Source organism: Pangasianodon hypophthalmus, chromosome 19 (assembly GCF_027358585.1).
Source record: "Pangasianodon hypophthalmus isolate fPanHyp1 chromosome 19, fPanHyp1.pri, whole genome shotgun sequence".
Classification (NCBI taxonomy): Eukaryota; Metazoa; Chordata; class Actinopteri; order Siluriformes; family Pangasiidae; genus Pangasianodon; species Pangasianodon hypophthalmus.
This window is the reverse complement of record NC_069728.1, coordinates 20,156,115-20,177,824: the sequence shown is the minus strand read 5'-3', so window position 1 is coordinate 20,177,824 and position 21,710 is coordinate 20,156,115. Positions and strand designations below refer to the sequence as shown.

The following is a 21,710-nucleotide window of genomic DNA, read 5'->3' as shown; positions in this document are numbered from 1 at the left end:
TCTCAGGTTAACACAGAAAAGAGATGGAGTTCATTGAGATGGAGTTCATAAAATGTGTCTAAAATATCATGTAGAATGTTGAGAGCACTATTTATTCAAACTGTGCTAGAGACTGTGCTCTATAAAACAGGACTGTGCTAGGCTTTTTTGCGTGCCACATTTACCCATAATCCTCCCCTCTGTATCACAACACAAAGACACAAATACACATTAATGCAGAAGTTTAAACCAGGCATTGCTCCGAGTGTTTGTGTGTGAGTGTGAGTGTGTGTCTGTGTCTGTGAGTCTGTGTGTATGTGTTTAGTTGTGAACACTGGAGGGATGGGCCGCTACATCTAAGAAGAGCCGAACATCGAGCCTCAGTCATGAATCCATCACACACACTGAAAAATACAAACAGTGTGACCTAAGAACAACACTTAACATAATATAAATATTTATACAATCTGGTCCAGATCTCTTTGGTGGCGGTATGGACTACAGGTAACAATACACCATATTTCTAGACCTGAAGTGCCTGCTGTGTGCTACCACACCACCATCTCGGTCAGAACCACTGGATTTATAAAAGTCTAACATCTCTTACAGCCCTGATAAAGAAAGAATCAAACTCTTTAGATTATATCTGTCACTTTAAACCACAGTGCTTTTTCCACTAACACTGACACACACTCTTGGTGTGAGATGGAAACTAGAGAACAAATGTCTCAACAAAACACCAGCGTGAGGCCGTTAAGGTTTTTTACCACATCAAAGGTGCTGAAACTGTCGGACTCACAGACTGCAGCAGCTCTGTGTCTAAAAGTTTTGCATAAATATGCAGTCTTATAGAGCACAGTCTCTAGCACAATTTGAATAAATAGTGCTCTCAACAGTCTACATGATATTTTTAGAGACATTTAAAAAACTCCTGCTCTTTTGTGTTTTAGCCTGAGATTTTATCATAAAGATATTTGGACTGCTGAAGTGACCCAAAATAAGTCAGTGTGAGCTGCTGATTAAAACACTCGGTCTCAGAAGAAACCACAATGCTATTTCTGTTAAAATAGAACAAATGCATGATGTGAGAGCACTGGTGCAGCCAGTAACACTTCTACAAATATTTTAAGAGCGTTTTCACACTTGGCCTCAACACTTGAGTCCACTCTCATAACTGCTCATAATCCCAGGTTTGCTTTCACACAGAGGAATTAATTCTGAGCCATGGATCACTTCTGCAATTCCATACCTCACTTATGCATATGCAACTTTGCTGGAGGTTCATCCTTTTACTGTTTTTTATGAGTTTCATTTGGTAGCAGCACTCAAGCAGCATGTCATCATGGAGGAATCCCTGCAAATGAGGAGCTGTTCTCGTGTAAGAAGATTTTAGCCACGGAGGCCAACATGAGACGTGTGTATTTTTTAACATTTTCAGTACAAACACTCACAGCACAAGAGTGAGTTCATTACAGTAACGTTCCTCCAGTCCTAGCAAATTGTGGGTTTTTTTTTTTTCATCAATATGGCGTTCTGTCTCCTCCACTGACAATAACAACCCTTTCCCCAACATCACCAAACTTGAAACTGGAAGTGTACTGGCCTCACTGGCTACCTCACTCAGCTATCCAGTAAGTTCCACTCCTCCACCCAGTGACCCCCGGACCACGCCGTGATGTCGAGGTGTTTAATTTTCATGAAAGGAGTGAAAGTGAAATATACATACAAAGGCATCAGTTAGTAATTGGAGTTAAACAAGCATAAATCACACACTTCATCCATTCATGCTTATGTTAGAAATGCTAAGTACTTAACTACTGTGACTAATTTACACGTCAAATGCTGTTAATGTCATGAAATAACACTGAACATGAAACTTAAAAGGGTAAGTGCATTGCTGTCATTAGAAGGTAAATTAACACATGAAACGTGTGTCTTTGATAGATGGTAAGAACGGGTCATTAAATATATAGTTTTTAAAAACTCTAGTCGGTGTATATGCATGGTTTTACGGTAACCACCAAGCACTTTGAGAAAAAAGCTGTCACTCCTCTTTTTATAATTAAATGTAAACACTATAAATTTTTATACGCACTTTCTCATTAACTGCTGTATGCAACATCTTTTTAAAAAGAAATAAAGAATAAAAGTAACCTTTTCTACTGTAAACCCTTCTATTGTCTATATCTTAAATAATACAAATGAGCTTTCCCCCCCCAAATGTCTGATGGTTACCGTAAAACCCTGTATAAGCGCTCACTCCATTTTCTACCTTAGACAAATGATTTGTGAAAGGACCATACTGAAACTGTACTGCGGGATTACACATTATTTCTCTCTGGGGTTGTTAGATCTGCTGACCTAAAAGCACTTCATTAAACTTCTTCTATCAGAGAGGTTCCAGCACACAGGACTGATAGAGCTCCAGTATATCATATCTGTAAAGTCATGTGACTCATCACAGTATCAGAATAGACAAGAATTCACTGTGAACTTCACATCTCCTTACAGCTAATGGACCAATCAAATCAGTCCACAGCTTCAAAACATCCAATCAGGTGTGAGTCTGGACCTGGTTTTCTACTGAACACACAAGTTCATTACCTCACTTTGTCTAAACAGGAACGATGATCACACTCTTTGTCGCTCTTTACTCTCTGCTTTGTCTTTGCACAGCTGGTGAGTAACATTTTCAAAACTTTCATTTAAAATAGTAATATTACATATTTAGGTAATTTACTGACATCATTAAACATTAATTATTGAACGCTTTTTTACAGTAAAAACTTCTGACATCAAGGAGCTTCACGTGAAAACAGTAAAGCGTGGAGAAGATGTAACTATGGAGTGTAACATTAGCATGGAGAAAGACAAAAATAATTTAGTTTGGTACAGACAGAGTTTTGGAAAATTACCTCAGTTTTTAGCAAAACCATACAGTAACACTTTGGGCTACACATTTGATGAGGGATTCAAAGATAGCCGCTTCAGTATTACTGTAAATGACCATAAGTTTGATCTCCACATTATCAAAACGATAGAAGATGATGGAGGAGAATATTTCTGTGGAGAATTGGAGGGAAATATACTAAAGTTCACATCTGGAACACATCTGCAATTTGAAGGTAAACACTTTTACTCTGATAACTTGCTAATTCCAGATCAACACTTTAACCAGAATTATGTGTACATATGCATTAAATGTTGAATATTTCACATTATTCATATTTAGTATCATTTCTGTTTATTTGCTGCTTTTCCAATTTACTTGTAAAGGTGAAGAGATGAAACACTGTCGTACACCTGGAACGGTTAACAAGAACACAGATTCTGTTACACTCCAGGGTTCAGACTGCAACAATGGAAAAGGTAAGAGTTTTGATCAAATAAGCTTCCTTTCACTTCCTGTAACAGAATTTTCTCTAGTTAAAACCTTTTCCTGTTAATGAATCATACAATATTTATACAAGTTGTGCATTTTCATCGTTTCAGGAAATGAATATTGGATTATTGCCTTAACAACCTCCATAATAATATCTCTTATTATAATTGCGGTTCTGATTGGAGTTTTATTTAAAAATCAAAGAAAAGGTTTGTTTACTTTTATTATTATTATTTATTGAGTTACTGTATAAAGTTGTCACCAAAATGTGAATTCTTTCTACATTTAAACTTATGTGTATTATTCAGGTGCTTCATCAAGAAACCATCAAATTCCCACTAATCAGGTAATCCACTCTTCTATTAACTGTGATTATATTCTGATAAATAATTCCACATCTGACCTACAATCCACAATACACAGAGAATTTTAACAGACATCTATTTACAAAATATCAATGTAATAATTATTTATAATCTTTTAATCCTCTCTGGTTTATAAATGGCTCTTGTTCTTCATCAGGCTGATGATCAAGATGTCTTGAACTATGCAGCTGTGACTTTTGCTAAGAAACCTTCATCCTCCAGAACCTCCAGAGACAAGAGCTATGAAGACGTTTATGCACAAGTTAAAATAAAATAGATAAAGAGAAATTAATTCAGACTTGAAAAACTATATAAATGTAATTATTTAACAAGTTTGTAGACAAACGTGTCATATTTTAATCAGACAAAAACATTTTTATTGCTGTAAGTTTTAGCACCATTTCCAAACTTTTTAATGTGCTGATTAGCCTTACGTGATGGATGTAGTTTTTTAAAATTAATTAATTTTATTTTATATCACTTTTATTTTACTGTTATCTGTTTTTTTTTTCTTTCTGAAAGCCTTACATTTCCAATGTTTTCTCAGCATTTTCTCTTAAAGTTTCTAGATTTCTGGAATGTAAAAAATAATATTTTTTTCAGATTCTGAAACTCTCAAGAGTTTCATCATCTCCTAAGTAACACAGTAGCCACTCGTTTTTATATGTAGTTCTCCTACATTTTAAGCCATTTAATATTTATGGAAATATACATAACTTAAAATGCATAAACATGCATTGTAGTTACTGATTTACTGACTACAGTTGGGAAAAATGAAAGTGTTTGTCTGGGTTTTGCTTCTTCTGAACCCTGGTCTGGACTGCATTGTGTGTGGAAGCTATCAGCACAGCACTGCATGCCGGGTAATGTGATTGGTTCAACTTGTCACCTGTTTCAAGTTTAGTGATGATGGGAAAACGGTCAGACTCTCATAAGACTGGAGCACTGTAATTATCTTACTCTTGTGGTGCAAGTGTTTTTACAGAGAACACAAACAAGAAAACAACTTCTCTTTTCCAGGTTTTCCTGCACAATGCCATGCCATGTTTGTAAACAGTGCTGTTCTTTGTTGCATGTCTGTTGGTACCAAAGGAATATAATAATAAACTCAGCAAATAGATGAACATAAAGTGATGTATGTAAAGGAATTCTTCCATGTGAAGGCAAACCTGCAATTATAAATCCGCCCCAAACGAGCCCAGAATCAGTCCTGTGTGCAGACTTAATTATTTGGGCCAAGTGTCAAAGCACTTTTGAAGCATTTGAAGAAGTTTTACTGGCTGCAGCAGCGCTCTTTTGCATCACACAATGCTTTCACTTTAACAGAAATAATATTGTGATTTCATGACTCAGACTTAAGAGTTTTAGCCAGCAGCTCACACTGACTTATCTTGCATCACTTCACCAATTGAAATGTCTTTATGTTAGAAGTAAACACTACAGCATGGGTCCCGAAGCTATCAAAGCTAAACGAAGGAAACAATCATTAACAATCTGACATTTTCAGCTCTTAAAATATTCCTTGTAAGTATATATGTTGAGATGACAAGTATCAACATTCAGAGTGTATTTTTAATGTTAAACAATAATAAGAAATTATATATTTAACGACCTGTTCTTACTATCTATCAAAGCCACATGTTTCATGTGTTGTTAACATTGTTAATTAACAATGCTCTTTTAAGTTCGGTGTTCCATTTTATTTCATGACATTAACGGCATTTAATTTTTTTTTTTTTTTTTTTCAATTTTACATTTTTTATTTTACGTTTTAATTGATCATAAACATTATAATATATGGATGCATTATCTTCAGGTGACAGAATCAGTGACTCTTGCAGGTAAAGTTTCTTCATTTTTGCAAAGACAAACAAATCCAAAACGAGAAGCAGGGTCAAAGTCAGCAAACAGGCAGAAGTCAGGAAATGTGCAAACAAGTTACTTGGGCAAGAGACAAAGACAAAAACCAGAATCCAGAATCGTAGTCATAACCATAAACACTAGAGCACAGAGACAGAAGGCTTGGTATAGACAGGTATGTGACACTGAGCGTATACTTTACAATGAGCTGTTGAAGTGAGAATCTTTAAGTAGTGTGACTGTGATTGAGGCCAGGCATGTGCAATCTGAATAATGGTGAACATGAATATGAGAAAATACATCAAGGTTGGGTGTTGTAGTCCTCAGTGGCCATGTGTGTAGGCTGTGTTATACTCTGGGAGTTGTGGTTGGCAGCCCTGTTTGTAGGCTGCACCGTGTTGTCACCTGGTGTGCAGCGCCTCTTCCACCATTGCCATGACACCACATCACATTAGACTGTCAAGTACATCCCAGGTTGCGATCCAGCAGCTTTCTTCCAGTCTATAGCCCTCCCACTGAATGAGTTATTTTAGCTTGCCTTCTTTTCAGTGGGTGTCTTTCACGTTGAAGACTGGGTTGTCCTTCCATGTCTAGCTGAGCTGGGGCAGGCTGTTGGGGGAAGGATGTTCACAGCTAGGGGACCTTAGGTGACTGGTTTGAGTTTGGAGACATGAAATGAAGGGGCAAGGCGGCAGTGGCATGGAAGGTCAAGCTTGTAGGTCACTTCATTGTTCCTTCTGTGAACTTTGAATGGGTCACTGTAGCGATGTGTCAGCTGTTTGCATCTGTGTGTGGCTCGGATGTCCTTAGTGGAGAGCCACATTCTATCTCCGGGTTGAGGAAGTTGTATCCAAATGTCTGTCTGCTAATTCTTTGTTCATTTATGCCATTTGTTCCAAGTGTTGGTGTGCAACCTCTCTCACTCTGCTTGAACCATTTGTCGACTGCAGGAGAGTTGGTAGGGATGGTATTCCATGGGAACAGGGAAGGTTAGTAACCTAAAACACACTGGAATGGCATTAGAGGAGTGTGGCAATGGAACTGAATCCCTTAAAGAACCTTCAATAAAAATTGGTGAAGCCCAGGAATCTCTGTAGCTCCTTGACTGTAGTGGGGATAGGCCAGATTGTTACGGTGGTGACCTTTGTCTTGGTCTATGAGAACTCCTTCCTGGGTGATAACATAGCAGAAAAATGAGATAGTGGACACATGGAACTCACATTTCTCCCCTTGACAAAGAGTTGATTCTCTAGGAGCCATGCTAGAACCTTTCTGATGTGAGTTACGTGAATTTCCTTGGATGGGGAGTATATGAGAAAACCATTGATGTAGGCGATGACAAACTTGCCTAGCATGTCCTCGCGGACATCATTGATGAGGCATTGGAACAATGCTGGAACACAAAAAATCACATATGCTAAAGGCCATTTTCCACTCATTGACCTCACGGATATGGATGATATTGTAGTCACTGCTCAGGTCGAGCTTGGTGAAGATGCCTATCTCAGCTGTTCCAGTGTAACAGGCACCACAGGCAGAGGGTAACGGTATTTGACAGTGGCTTAATTTAATTCACAGTAATCAATTCATGGTCTGAGACCTCCTCCTTTCTTTTTCACAAAGATGAATTCAGCCAAGGCGGGTGAGGTGGAGGGATGAATGTACCTGTAAGGAAGTTAGCTGTTTAGGTTAAGCTGATATATTCTCCAAAATGTGTAGGGGATTAGCAGATCAGCTAATCTAATATGAGTGTATTTATTAAATTTGTATGGGATATTACCTCCGTGGCCACGGGCAATAATATTCTAAATATAGTGAAATACTATATTAAGAGCACAGTAACAAGATTGGCAGTTTAAGGCAGTAAATTTGAAGCACAGAGACACAAGACACTGGCCTTTAAAAATCAGACGAGACTTTATTACTATTCTAAAACACAGAAACTAATCTAACACAAACACACACACACATGTAAACGGGGTGAAAATGGCTTTGAAAAGAGAGTGAATGAAATTCCAAGTTTCTAGCAGTTTCTCAGACCATGACCTGAAAGAACCATCAACTTATCAGTTTAATTTAACATTCATTTAGAAGGGCTTTAAACTTGTATTAAATGCACCAGTTCAGCGAGAATCTGGAGGTACTATACTTGCGTTTGTGTTGCCAGGATTCCCCCGTTGCATTGTTGGTTGGAAGGAGTTTCCAGTGATGTTGATTGGTCGGCGGTCTGGTGGGTCTTATGTAGCGTCTCAAAAGACCAATGAGGAAGATAAACAGAGTGAGGCGCGAACCCGGTGGACCTTCATATGTGGATGGAGACTCTCTTGAGCTGTTAGTTGAAGAGAACTCCTTGAAGATGTTGGTAGAGACTCCTTGAAGATGTTGATAGAGACTCCCTGAAGATGTTGATGGACTCTCGCAAAGATGTGTTGGATGAGACTCAGAGTTTCCTTTTTGTCTGGAGGTTTTAACCCTTTCCAGTTGGGCTGACCCCAAAGTGTTTGCTCCAATCAGCAGGATCTTGGGTCAGAGTGTAAACTGTATTCTCCTCCTCTGACACTAATTAACATTCTGGTCTCTGAGTTATGTGCTTTGCAAACTTTGCAATAGGTTAGGTTAGAACTTTGGTAAGGAATTTGGTAACATGCATGTAATACATTGTATTCAATTTCACTTTATACCAACCCTTAGGAAATTCAATAGTGATCATATACATACCAAACATGACATACCTGCTGTTATTGATACACACACGAACACTATGATCCCTGTTAAACGATCAAAAAGCATCATAATGACCCGGTGGCTATAAGCATGATACATATACGGAATGACATTAAAAGAGGCAACAAGTTTCCAAACTATGGTGCATCATCTTAAAAGTCATTATTTTTTATTCATTATTAAAAGTCATTATACTTAAAAGTACTGTAAACAAACGGTAATTAACTTGGGTCTGCAAAGTCTGGGAGCAGGATTCCTAGCTTTATGGCTTCTTTGCTTTCCTTGCCTGTTCACTTCAGATCCTACATACCCCTATTTCAGGGCTTCCGTGATGTATTTACCCATGGCTTGAGTTTCTTTACCTGAGAGGGGGTAGATTCAGTTATGAAGAGGCTTGGTGCTGAGCTCAATAGCACAGTCATAGGGCCAGTAAGGATGGAGGCTGCTTGCCTTGGTTTTGCTGAAAACTTGGGTAGTGGTTATGACAATGCAGTGACCAGTGATTGATTTCTCTCTTGGACCAGGAAATCTGTAGATCATGATTATGCATCCAAGGAAATCCCATCACAATGTGAAAATTTCTTAGTGATGGTGACTAGTGGGGAGATTTGCTCTTGATGAAGAGCACTGACTTGGAGAATGATGGGTGTCTTGTTATGAGTTATGGAACCCCCTCCCATAGGTCCACCATCCAGGGCTTGGCTGTACAGTAGGTCACAGAGTGGCTGCATGGACAGATTCAATCTCGAGATAATGCAGCTGTCCATGAAGTTGCCAGCCACTCTGAAGTCGATCAGAGCTGAAACAGTAAAGAGACTTTCCCAGCTGCATAGGTTCAGATGCTTGGACTCGCATGAGGGGATTTATTGAGATTCTCCCTGCCAGCTGTTCAACAGGTTATCAAGGCAGATGAGGGAGTCTACTGAGGCTTGGTCATCACAGCATGTGAGTTTTATGAGGGTTGTTAGTCCTGCCAGTATGCCATTTTGAGCATTGGTTCGTTCCAGCCACTGCCAGTGGCTAGGGTGAGGAATGTCAGCACGAACTCTGCGGCAATCTGGTGGCCTTGACTGAGCTAGAGGAATTGTTTGCCCACATCTTTTACCTTCAGAGTATGGTCAAACACGTGCTGAAAAAGCTCAAGAAAACGTTAGGAGTTGGTGTGCTCTCATCCTTGGGCCAGATGGCTGTAGCCCAGGTTAGTGTTTTATCGGTTAACAGGGAAGATGAAACCTTTACATGAAGCGGGATCACCTGAGCGTGTGGCGGGGTGCGCGATGGGCGAAGAAGCAGATTGAGAGGGTGCCACTGTAGTTGCCAGCATGGGTCTCAGCGTGTTGGTTAGCTGCTCTAGCTGGGCATTCATCATGGCAATCTGCTGCTGTTCTTAACTGACAAGATGGCCTTGGGAGGCCGAATCCTGTCCCCTCATGTGGAAACCTGCTTCCTCCATGTGTTGGCGAAGTATTTTGTCAGGCGACAGAATTAGTGACAGTTGCAGGTTAAGTTTCTTTATTTTTGCAAAGACAAACAAATCCAAAATGAGAAGCAGGGTCAAAGTCAACAAACCGGCAGAAGTCAATGTGCAAACAGAGTTACTTGTACAAGCAATAATGACATAAACCAGAATCCAGGATGGGTGTTGTAGTCCTGTTTTTAGGCCTCTCTGTGTTGCATGAGGTGGAGACTACTGCCTCTTTTTGTGTTGATGTGACCCATTAACATAACATATTAAGATAAGAGGACAAAAACAAAGAAAAAATAATAATAAAAAAATACCATCTGTAATTTAAATAAAACTGAAAAGCCTTAGCAAAGTAATAGATTTACAAAATTTCTTGTCCTTAATACAGATATATAATTGCACAGATCTTTGTGTATAAATGATATATGATATTGACTTGTGTTAATGAAATTTAGCTCTTGTTATAAAAAAAATTTATTTTAAAGCACTCATTAGAATTAAATAAAGGGTTACCAAAGAGTAATAAAATGTAGTGGTTTTTAAAAGGTATTTCTTTACCAATCCTTCTATATACACAATAAAAATAAGCATACAATAGATTCTGTATCTCCTTTACAAAAAACATATAAATCATTCACATGCTTCAAGCAGCATTAACAGGGTAAAAGCTATGCAGTATTATAAAAAGTAGATCTCTTATTTTGTTACTGAGGACATATTTATAGGGGAGAGACCCTACTGAACACCAGTTCTGTTTATTTTACCATTGAGAGGATTCTACATCTATATTTTTCTTGACTAATATGTTCATCAGCAGCAGCGAGTGATTTCCAAGTGATGAGAATTTCAACCAGAAATAGGGCATCAGGATCAGCAGGCCCGGAGAGCTGAATGGGTCTGGATCACTGGTATCTCAGGAGTAGCATGTGTAGCTCGACAGGGAGAGAGTGAGAGGGAGAGCGAGAGAGAGAGAGAGAAAGAGAGAGAGAGAGAAAGAGATTATTAGGTATCCTCATTGTCACGTAATGGGTAAAGAAATTGTACATTGTGTACAGAGTGCAAGCAGGGACTCCAGCAAGACAAGCTATGACAGCATAACTAAAAAGGAGATCCAGACGGTAACACAGACATGAGGGCACCCTGGGACATAAAGCAGCCAGCCACTCCACCGTCAACAAACCTAAGTGAACGTGTAAGAGTGGGGGGACAACAGCATCCAAATATCCCAGTTCCCCTAAATACTCTATGCCCATGAGCCCTCCAGATCTGCTCCTTTACCTAAGAAAAAACTATTCACAAAAGACTTGACTAAAGAAATATGTTTTCAGCCTAAACTTAAATCTTCTGGTTCTAGTAAGAACTCTGGCTGCTGCATTCTGGATTAACTGAAGCTTGTTTATGCACCTAATAGAATTTCCAGACAGTAAGGCATTAAAGTAATCCAAACTAGAGGTAATAAAAGCATGAACTGTTTTTTCTGCATTGCGTAGTGACATTATATTTCTTATCTTAACAATATTTCTGATATGAAAGAAGGCTATCCTAGTAATATTAGCTACATGAGCTGCAAATGAAGGACTGGAGTCAATAAAAGTGCTGATCTAGAAGATGTGTTTATTAATTATAAACTGAACAGAATTTTTAATAAATGTTGAAAATTGATTAAATTTTTTTTAATGAAAATTCATTAATTATGGTCATTAACATCATTCAGATAAATTTCTATCTGGAATTTAGTTTCAGGTTAAGGAGTCAAATCTCATCAGTAATTCAGTAATCAATCATTTTTATATTCAGCCCTGTTGCACTTAAAGGCCCCTAGTATTTCTGGAAAAGTGGAAAATGTATTTACAAATGAACTGGCTTCAAAAATGTTTTAGCTAATCTAAAGTAATTACAATATTCACAAGATTTTTTTTTAGAAAAATCTTTATAAAACTCAAAACCCAAGCAAAATAAATTACAAAACAAAAGTTAAAGCAAGTTGTACAATGAGCTATTTCATGATAGTTTAACCTGTAAAATCTAATAAAAATATTGTTTTTTACATTCTAGAAATCTAGAATCTATAAGAGAAAATGATGAGAAAACATCCCAAATGTAAGGCTTTCAGAAAGAAAAAAAAAACAGCAGATAATAAAAGTAAAAGTAAAATAAAGGTGATAAACATAAGTATATAAAAAAACAAACAAACAAAAAACTACATCCATCAAGTAAAATACATTAATAAAAATGTCTCTAAAAAGTAAATTGCTGTGATGTAAGAGGAATAAAATAAAAATAATATTAAATATTAGATATTTGTATGAAATTATATGGAGGAGTTGGATGTTGTGTGTGTTACTGAGACTGCAGTGCTGTGTTTTAAAGTGCTGAGAAACACACACTCACACACGTACACACACACACACACACTATACACCGATCACCCAGAACATAAAACCACCTGCCTAATATTGTGTAGGTACCTCTTGTGCTGCCAAAACAGCTCTGACCCATCGAGGCATGGACTCCACAAGACCTCTGAAGGTGTGTGTGGTATCTGGCACCAAGATGTTAGCAGCAGATCCTTCAAATCCTGTAGGTTGCAAGGTGGGGCCTCCATGGATCGAACTTGTTTTCCCCATCACATCCCACAGACACTCAATCAGATTGAGATCTGGGGAATTTGGAGGCCAATTCAACATCCTGACTCGTAGTCATGTTCCTCAAACCATTCCTGAGCAATTTTCGCAGTGTGGCAGGGTGCATTATCCTGCTGAAAGAGGCCACTGCCATTAGGGAATACTGTTGCCATGAAGGGGTGTACTTGGTCTGCAACAATGTTTAGGTTGGTTGTAGGTGTCAAAGTAACATCCACATGAATGCCAGGACCCAAGGTTTCCCAGCAGAGCTTTCTTCCCAAAGTGCATCCTGGTGCCATCTCTTCCCCAGGTAAGCGACACACATGCACCCGGCTGTCCATATGATGTAAAAGAAAACATGATTCATCAGACCAGTCCACCTTCTTCCATTCCTCCATGGTCCAGTTCTGATGCTCACGTGCCCATTGTAGACACATTCAGTGCTGGACAGGGGTCAGCATGGACACTCTGACCCATCTGGGGCTACACGGTCCCATACGCAGCAAGCTGAGATGCACTGTGTGTTTGGACACCTTTCAATTATAGCCAGCATTAACTTTTTCAGCAGTTTGTGCTATAGTAGCTCTTCTGTGGGATCGGACCAGACTGGCTAACCTTCGCTCACCACACACATCAATGAGCCTTGGGCTCCCATGACCCTGTCACAGGTTCACCGGTTGTCCTTCCTTGGAACACTTCTGGTTGGGACTAGCCACTGCATACCGGGAACGCCCCACAAGACCTGCAATTTTGGAGATGCTCTGACCCAGTCAACTAGCCATCACAATTTGTCCCTTGTCAAAGTCGCTCAGATCTTTACGCTAGCCCATTTTTCCTGCTTTCAACACATCAACTTTGAAAACTGACTGTTCACTTTCTGTCTAATATATCCCACCCCTGGACAGTTACCATTGTAACAAGATAATCAGTGGTTTTACTGTTATGGCTAATTGGTGTACAATATACACTATATACATTTATTGGCCACAGTTAATGTTCATATCAAACACCAGAATGAGGAAAAATCTCACCCACAGTCTCACACACAATCCCTCACAGAGTTTACATAGAATGGGTCAGAAAACAACAAACATCCAATGAATGTTAGTTCTGATGGTGGAAAAGGCCTTGTTGATGAGAAGTCAGAGGAGAATGGACAGAGTGGAAAGGAACTCAAATAACCTCTCTGTACAACCATGGTGAGCAGAAAAGCATCTGTCAGGAATCTGAGGCTACATTGGACACACACTCACCCAAACTGGACAGGAGAAGATTGGAAAAATATCAATCTGCAATCTTTAACAGTGTTCATAACTGTCCAGTCTCAGACAGCTGACCTGGATCTGCATGATCTGCAATGTGCGGTCACATGAATGACTGATGTGCAGGTGTTCCTAATAAAGTGGACAGTGAATATATACGTATATAAAGGGTCATACTTTAAATAGACTGGTCTCTGTTTGACTCAGTTTAGAGTGGACATGTTAGCGCAGATGTGTCAAAGTGGAGGTATTGTGGACATATTTTCCGTTAACCGGTTAACTCTTAATTAGTATTATGTCAATCAGTATTTATATAACAGTATTGTACTGTGTTGAATCATGACCTCAAATCACCTCAGCCTAAGAATGACTCTGAAGTGCATTTTAATCATGAAGAGAGTGTGACTATGGTAAATCAGTATTTAAGCATAGTTCTAATCAATTAATTAGAAAATAACCATTTATAGAGAATGTTTGTGTATGTGAATCAAGAAAACTAAAACGAAACCAATGTGACTCTAGCTTGTGGGAAATCACTAAGCACACAGTTCTCATTCATAAATTGTATCTTTTCAGTTCAGGCCTGTTCTATCCTTTCTCATGGGAAAGTGCTTTTCTCTACCAGAGTACCTGAAGTTTGTATCTTTTTCACCAGTTTGACATTTGTGATTTCTTATAGTGCGTTGTTAAGGGTGTGAAGAAATGTTAACATTTAAAAAAAAAATAAACTGACTGACCTCCGTCACGGTTAAAGCTAACATAAAGGGACAGTGAAATAATTGTGGCGAGAGGCAGGTGTGTGATTAAAAGAAAAAAAGAGAAAACTCCACCTAATGAGATCATTGTTTTAGAATTGTATAAAAGCATGAGCCACGACTATGTAAATCAAATGGTCTGTAGACCATCTCGGCTTTGTTGTTTGATTCAATAAAGTCTATTGATTTTTGGCATCCAGAACCCCTTGTTCCCCTTCAGGAACTCGAGCTGCGTCACGAAACGCTATGGGAACGCTCCCGTGTGACCGCGCTCTGAATCACGTGTCTAATCCGTCCAATGGATGGGCGAGACGTCACGGGCGGGGTGACTCATGGACGCCCCGCTTACTCCCTCGGGCCTGTTTGGCGACGCGGTAGACTCCTTCGTCGAGAGATACCAGCAGGCCCGTGCTCAGGCAGCGGCGTTTCAGCGGTTCCTCCCCCGTCGCTCTCTAGCTCGTGGGGCTGCCGGGCGGGGGCAGCCCCCTCCGTGTACGGCCCCCTCCTACAGGGAGGCCCAAAAGCAGAGTGTCGCCTCCCGTGCTCCCCCGAGGCGGGAGCAGGAGTCGCGACGACGCTCTGGGCCCGGCCCTTCGGGCGCTAAGGCGGATCTGAGGACCGTCCTCATGTCCAGAAGGGCCGCGGCTAAGAAGCCCTGATGGTTTTGGCCCAGGGCTTCCGAGGGCGGGCCCCTCTGGGGCGACGCGGCGTACACCTCATCTTACGGTGCCCGGGTCCCCCCAGTGCCCTCAGGAGGTTGATCTGCCAACCCTGCCACCTATGGTGCTTCAGGGCGCAGCGGTCTCCGGCGAGCGCCTCTCCCAGTTCTCGCCCGGCAACGTAGCGGGTCTGGGAGGCTCGCGGCCTCTCCTGAGGCCTTCGCAGCGGTTAGCTCATTTCCCCCATGTCAGTTCGCCGCCTCAGGGCACCCAGCTAACCGCTTCTATTACACCAGAGGTCAGTCTCGAGAGGCTGATTCCCTTAGTGAGCTTTCTGGCAGCGTGGAAACTTCTGCCAAATGTGTCTCATTGGGTCCTGCGTACTGTAGAAAGAGGCTACCGAATTCAGTTCGGCTCGCCTCCACCTAGTTTTTCTGGGGTTCTTCCCACTGTGGTGGGTCCCGAGCAGGCTCTGGTATTGGAGCAGGAAGTACGTACTCTCCTGAGGAAGGAGGCCATCGAGGTGGTCCCTCCTCACGACAGGGAGTCAGGGTTCTACAGCCGGTACTTCATTGTTCCCAAGAAGGGGGGAGGGCTGCGTCCCATTTTGGACTTGCGGCAATTGAACCTCTCAGTCGCTCGACTGAAGTTCAGGATGCTTACGGTCACTCAGGTCGTGTCTCAGATCAGGTCCGAGGACTGGTTCGTCACGATCGACCTAAAAGATGCGTATTTCCACATCTCCATCCTTCCCCCGCACAGGAAGTTCCTGAGGTTCGCCTTTGGGGGCGAAGCTTACCAGTATCGGGTTCTTCCCTTCGGCCTAGCACTCTCACCCCGCACCTTCACGAAGTGCGTGGATGCTGCCCTGGCTCCTATGCGACTACGGGGCATCCGCATACTGAACTATATCGACGACTGGTTGATTTTAGCTCATTCAGAGCAGATGGCGGCTCGGCATCGAGATGCCGTTCTCGCCCATATGAAGGAACTGGGGTTAAGACTAAACGCCGAGAAAAGCGTGCTTTCTCCAGCTCAGAGAACCGCTTATCTAGGCATCGTGTGGGATTCGACCACGATGCAGGCACGTTTGTCTCCTGCTCGGATCGAGTCGGTCCTCACATCGGTCGCGAGAGTGAAAGTAGGCTGGTCACTCACTGTAAAGCAGTTTCAGAGACTGCTGGGCCTATTGGCAGCTGCATCCAACGTGATACCGTTTGGCCTGCTGCACATGAGACCCCTACAGTGGTGGCTCAAGACCAGGGGTTTTTTCCGAAACAGAGGAAACCCGCTCCGCATGATCAAGGTCACACGACGATGCCGCCGTGCCTTAGCTGTGTGGAGAGAACCTGGGTTCTTGTCTCAGGGCCCGGTCCTGGGAGCTCCTGGTCGCCGCGTAGTGCTAGCGACGGATGCGTCCCTCACCGGATGGGGAGCGGTCATGAGTGGCCGTCCTGCCCGTGGTCTGTGGAGCAGCCGCCATCTCACTTGGCACATCAACCGCCTGGAGAAACACTGAAACACTTTCTCCCAGACCTAAGAGGCCGCCACGTGTTGGTGCGCACCGACAACACGACGGTGGTCTCTTACATCAACCGCCAGGGAGGTCTGCGTTCGCGCCCCCTTTACAGGCTGGCTCTCCAGATCCTTGTGTGGTCCCAAGGGAACCTCCTCTCATTGAGAGCGGCCTACATCCCTGGTCATCTCAACGTGGGAGCGGACGCCCTGTCGAGGCAGGGGCCGGTGCCCGGGGAATGGAGACTCCACCCCGAGGTGGTGGAGCTCATATGGCGTATGTTCGGCAGAGCCCAGGTGGATCTGTTTGCGACGCAGGAGACGTCGCACTGTCCCCTTTGGTTCTCTCTGATTCATCCAGCTCCTCTTGGACTGGATGCCATGGTACAGCCGTGGCCGAGGCTGCGTCTGTACGCCTTTCCTCCGGTCGCTCTGCTCCCGGGAGTTCTGGAGAGAGTGCGTCGGGACGGAATTCGTCTACTGTTAGTAGCCCCATTCTGGCCGGGCCGAGTATGGTTCTCGGACCTGATTTCCCTCCTAGACGGCTCCCCATGGGAGATTCCGATCAGGAGGGATCTCCTCTCACAGGCGGGGGGCCATCTTCACCCCCGCCCGGAGCTGTGGAAGCTGTGGGTGTGGCCTCTGAGGGGGCACAACTCCGCGCTTCCGGTCTCTCAACCGAGGTTGTGGAGACCATCCTCCAGTCCAGAGCTCCCTCTACGAGGAAACTGTACGCCCCCTCGTGGGACCTGGCCGTGGTTTTAGAGGCTCTCTGCAAACCCCCCTTCGAGCCCATAGAGGAGATTTCGGACCGTCTTCTGACGTTGAAAACTGCCTTTCTCTTGGGAATTTCCTCTCTTAGGAGAGTGGGGGATCTTCAGGCCCTCTCGGTGGCCCCTTCCTATTTAGACTTTGCGCCTGGTTTGGCCAAAGCATTCTTGTACCCCCGAGCGGGGTACGTACCGAAAGTCCCCTCCTCGGCACCACGGCCGGTCGTGCTGCAGGCTTTCTGTCCTCCTCCCTTTAGGGAGCCCGACCATCGGAAGCTCAATTGTACGTGTCCAGTGCGAGCACTGGACGCGTACGTCCACAGAACTGCCCTGTGGAGAAAGGCGGACCAGTTGCTTGTTTGCTTTGGTCCCCCTAAGAGGGGTTTTCCTGCTTCTAAGCAGACCCTCAGCCGGTGGATTGTAGAATCCATTTCTCTGGCTTTCGAGTCCTCTGGTCTCCCCAGTCCCCTGGGGGTCAAGGCTCACTCTACCCGAGCGGTGGCGGCCTCTAAGGCCTTTCTGGCAGGTGTGTCCTTACAGGACATCTGCAATGCGGCGGGATGGTCCACGCCCCTGACCTTTGCCAGGTTTCCTCTGTCCTTGTGCCTTAGGCTTGCCTCCTCCTGGAGGCAGGGACTTGTAAGTCTGGCGGCGTGGGTATACTCGTTCCCATAGCGTTTCGTGACGCAGCTCGAGTTCCTGAAGGGGAACGTCTCCAGGTTACGTATGTAACCATGGTTCCCCGAGGGAACGAGACGCTGCGTCTCGGTGCCACACTTCCGGCGTCCCTGCGGCGCTTGCTTCGTTTTCCAGTAAGCTAACGTGGGGCTCGCCGCTCGGGCTTTTATGCTTCCGGGTCGCTACCTCACCCCGCCCGTGACGTCTCGCCCATCCATTGGACGGATTAGACACGTGATTCAGAGCGCGGTCACGCGGGAGCGTTCCCATAGCGTTTCGTGACGCAGCGTCTCGTTCCCTCGGGGAACCATGGTTACATACGTAACCTGGAGACGTTTTTGTAATTCATTTTCTTATTCTGATTTGCACAAGTATTTGCCACGACAGTATCAGTGTGAACGTTTAAATATGTTCCCTCCATGCTAACCATGTGTGTTTGTAATTTTATCACAGACAGACACGCAGCCTGCCTCTGGAGGTGGCATTAATGGAGATGGTGTCCAAGTCTCCTCTATGTGAGAATGTGGTGGAGCTACTGGAATGGCTGGAGACATCCACTTTCTTCATCTTGGTGCTAGAGCAACCCATCCCCTGCATAGAGCTTTATAAATTCTGCAGATGTAACAACCATTGATTGCCTGAACCAGTGGCCCAAGAGGTCATGTAGCAGGTGGTTCAGGCTGCTCATCACTGCTGTAAATGTGGAGTTCTTCACCATGACTTCAAGCCTGAGAATATTCTGATCAATCCGGAGACGCTGGAGTTGATCGACTTTGGCTGTGGCGATTTGTTGACGGATGAACTCTACAGGGACTATGCAGGTTAGTTCAGAATTGATATGCGGATACAAACTGTGGAGAATCTTTTTTATGATATTTTTGTGATCTTTTTGTGTCTCTTTCTCTCATGTTTCACTCAGGCACTCTGGCTTACTGGCCTCCTGAGTGGGTTCTCTATGCAGAGTATTTTGGCATTCCTGCTACTGTCTGGAGTCTGGGTGTAGTTCTGTTTGACTTGATCTGCAGACAGTTGTCCTTTTTCAGCGATAATGAGATTGTTGAGGGGCATCTGGGTGTAACCTAGGTGTAGATAGCCATAAATTAACATATAGTGATTACATAAGAAAAATATTGAGCAGAATTTCATCATTTAAGAAAAAAATCATAGTAGTGATTAAAAGCAACCTTAAACTAGATAAAAAGGATAAAAACAGTATTTCATCAGATGGTAAATTATTTGTCAGTTTGGTTTAATAGTTCTGTTACTTTAAGGAATTGCATATCTGTCAGCCAATCGGAAAGCTGCTAATGTTTTTTTTTAGAAAAAGAAGCGGCCGACAGAGCTGAGAAAAAACGAGAGATGAAGGGTTGCATGGCGTGTTAAATCCTTGAGCAAATTGAAAGAAAGAAACATAGAGTATTACTGATAATTATTTTGTGTTTTGAAGTGTTTTATTTAGCGTTCTGTCTATGTTGATAGACTGTGGTTATTTTGAACATTATCTTGTTAAGCTGACTAATTTTCCGGGAAGAATCGCGAACTGCTGAAGCCCATGCGTCGAGCACATGGACGTGGATGTTCGATGGCGAGCCACCCACTTGAAGAACCTAGACCGTGAGTTACATTGGGAGAAATCTTCTGCTTATTGAGAGCGTGGACTCTGAACAGTAAGCCGATTGCTTACCGACTTTCGTTGAGCTGACAGTGAATCTCCGCATCGCGGTAAGCGTGTCCTCACCTAAACTGAATTTTCCCTTGGATCATATGAACACTGTATGGAGTGCCTGGCGCTGTCGCTAGCAAGGCTACCGCGTACTCCCTGCTAACGGACTGATTGAATAGAAATTTTGATGATTGTGACTTCATTCACTACAATGTTGTATGTTACATGTTGAATTATTGAATTGTGACTGGATTTGATATTGCATTTTGAAGTGTTACTTTCCAGCTGTTTTGATGTCGAGATGCTGACTGTAGCTCAAGGGTTGAGCTTGAAATAGCCTAAAATTTGCCAGTAGGAAAGTAGCCTATTACAAATGCTAATTTCATGATTCTAAAGTAGGCCTATGTTGATTTAAAAGAGAACTAAACAGGTAAACCAAAATAGCTTAACATTTGAAAGTAGGAACTAAATAAAAACCTGCAATAGATAAAATTTAAAATTAAAATTGAGCTCAGATAACAATTAGACATTATAACCAAATAGGTTAAGTAGATGTGATAATAAGAAATTCATATTTGTTTTCTTTATAAAAAAGGGGAAAGGTTTGAACTGAAACTATGCATTTCTATGCAAAGGTTTGTGTATTTTATGTTATGTTGTGTGAATGTCTATCTGGTACCAAATTATAGTTACCCCTACCCCTGAGTAATTCTTTTGATAAACAAGCCGGCATTTAAACTTATTCTTGGTCTGTGGTGTTTCTTGTTTATTTAGCCATTAGTAACAGCTCTTCCTTCGAACCTAGTACTGGTCCAACAAACTTATATGTAGTAAGTGCTACACATCACAGGGCAGATAGGCAGTAGTCCATCATGCCACATTATGTTAATGTGTCATATCAACACCGGAAGAGGAAGTGCTCTCCAGCTCACGTAACACAGACAGGCCTAAAAACAGGACTACAACACCCATCTTTCACGTACCTTCTCATGTTCACCATTATTCAGATTGCAAATGCCTGGACTCAATCACAGTCACACTACTTAAAGACTTTCACTTCAACAGCTCAATATGAAGTATATGATCAGTGTCACATACCTGTCTATACCAAGCCTTCTGTCTCTGTGTTTGTGGTTATGACTACGTTTCTGGATTCTGGTTTATGTCTTTGTCTCTTGCCCAAGTAACTCTGTTTGCACATCTCCTGACTTCTGCCTGTTTGTCGACTTTGATGCTGCTTCTCGTTTTGGATTTCTTTGTCTTTGCAAAAATAATGAAACTTTACCTGCAATTGTAACTGATTTCACCACCTGATGTAATGATATTGTATGCATATATTGTAATGTTTATGTTCAAATAAAATGTAAAATAAAATTTTAAAGTTACAACAAAAAATTAATCAAATATGCAAATGTTATGAAATAACATGGAATATCAAAATTAAAAGGGCAGGTGTGCATTGGTCATTAGAAAGTTAATTAACACATGAAATGTGTGGCTTTGATAGAAGGTAATAACAGGTCATTAAATATATAACTTCCTTAAAATGTTTAACATTAAAAATACACTCTGAATATTGATACTTGTCATCACAACATATGTAACGGAGGTCAAATATTGCTGTTAAATTTAATTCAATTCAATTTTATTTGTACAGCTCTTTTAACAATGGACATTGTCACAAAGCAGCTTTACATAAATAAATGGATTCACAAAAAATATACTGTAAATATGTGAATTTATCCCTAATGAGCAAGCCAGAGGCGATGGTGGCAAGGAAAAACTCCCTGATACAATATGAGGAAGAAACCTTGAGAGGAACCAAGCTCAAAAGGGAACCCATCCTCATCTGGGTGCAACGGATATCAATCCCTTCAATTATTGTTTACTACATGGACAAATAGTGCAATTGTGCAACCAGTAAATTCATCACAGTTTTTGCAAGAAGTCCGGTTGGTTAAAATCTATCCACTGTCCACTGATGGAGCCCTGAGTACGAAGGTGCTCGT

General features: G+C 42.2%; 2 protein-coding genes across 2 annotated transcripts; both read left to right on the top strand.

Annotated features, from left to right (window-relative positions):
• Nucleotides 1-2,601: 2,601 nt before the first annotated feature.
• On the top strand, nt 2,602-4,828 carry LOC113523950 (uncharacterized). The gene is made up of 6 exons (XM_034313570.2): nt 2,602-2,658; nt 2,760-3,104; nt 3,256-3,348; nt 3,472-3,570; nt 3,670-3,707; nt 3,884-4,828. The coding sequence occupies exons 1-6, from the start codon at nt 2,607-2,609 to the stop codon at nt 4,001-4,003; spliced, it is 747 nt and encodes a 248-aa protein (XP_034169461.2). The 5' UTR covers nt 2,602-2,606; the 3' UTR covers nt 4,004-4,828.
• A 10,015-nt stretch (nt 4,829-14,843) lies between these two features.
• Nucleotides 14,844-19,121, top strand: LOC128321676 (uncharacterized). Its single transcript, XM_053242042.1, is given in 5 exon segments — nt 14,844-16,583; nt 16,586-17,294; nt 18,492-18,658; nt 18,746-18,859; nt 18,958-19,121. Coding segments are annotated over 5 exon segments (2,541 nt in total). The 5' UTR covers nt 14,844-15,196.
• Nucleotides 19,122-21,710: the final 2,589 nt, after the last annotated feature.

Bases quoted from the DNA above. Each gene is read 5' to 3' on its own strand.
- LOC113523950 (XM_034313570.2), top strand. From the start codon at position 2,607: ATGATCACACTCTTTGTCGCTCTTTACTCTCTGCTTTGTCTTTGCACA. The intron at 2,659-2,759 runs GTGAGTAACATT...GCTTTTTTACAG, and splicing joins GCTTTGTCTTTGCACAGCTG to TAAAAACTTCTGACATCAAG. The intron at 3,708-3,883 runs GTAATCCACTCT...GTTCTTCATCAG, and splicing joins ATCAAATTCCCACTAATCAG to GCTGATGATCAAGATGTCTT.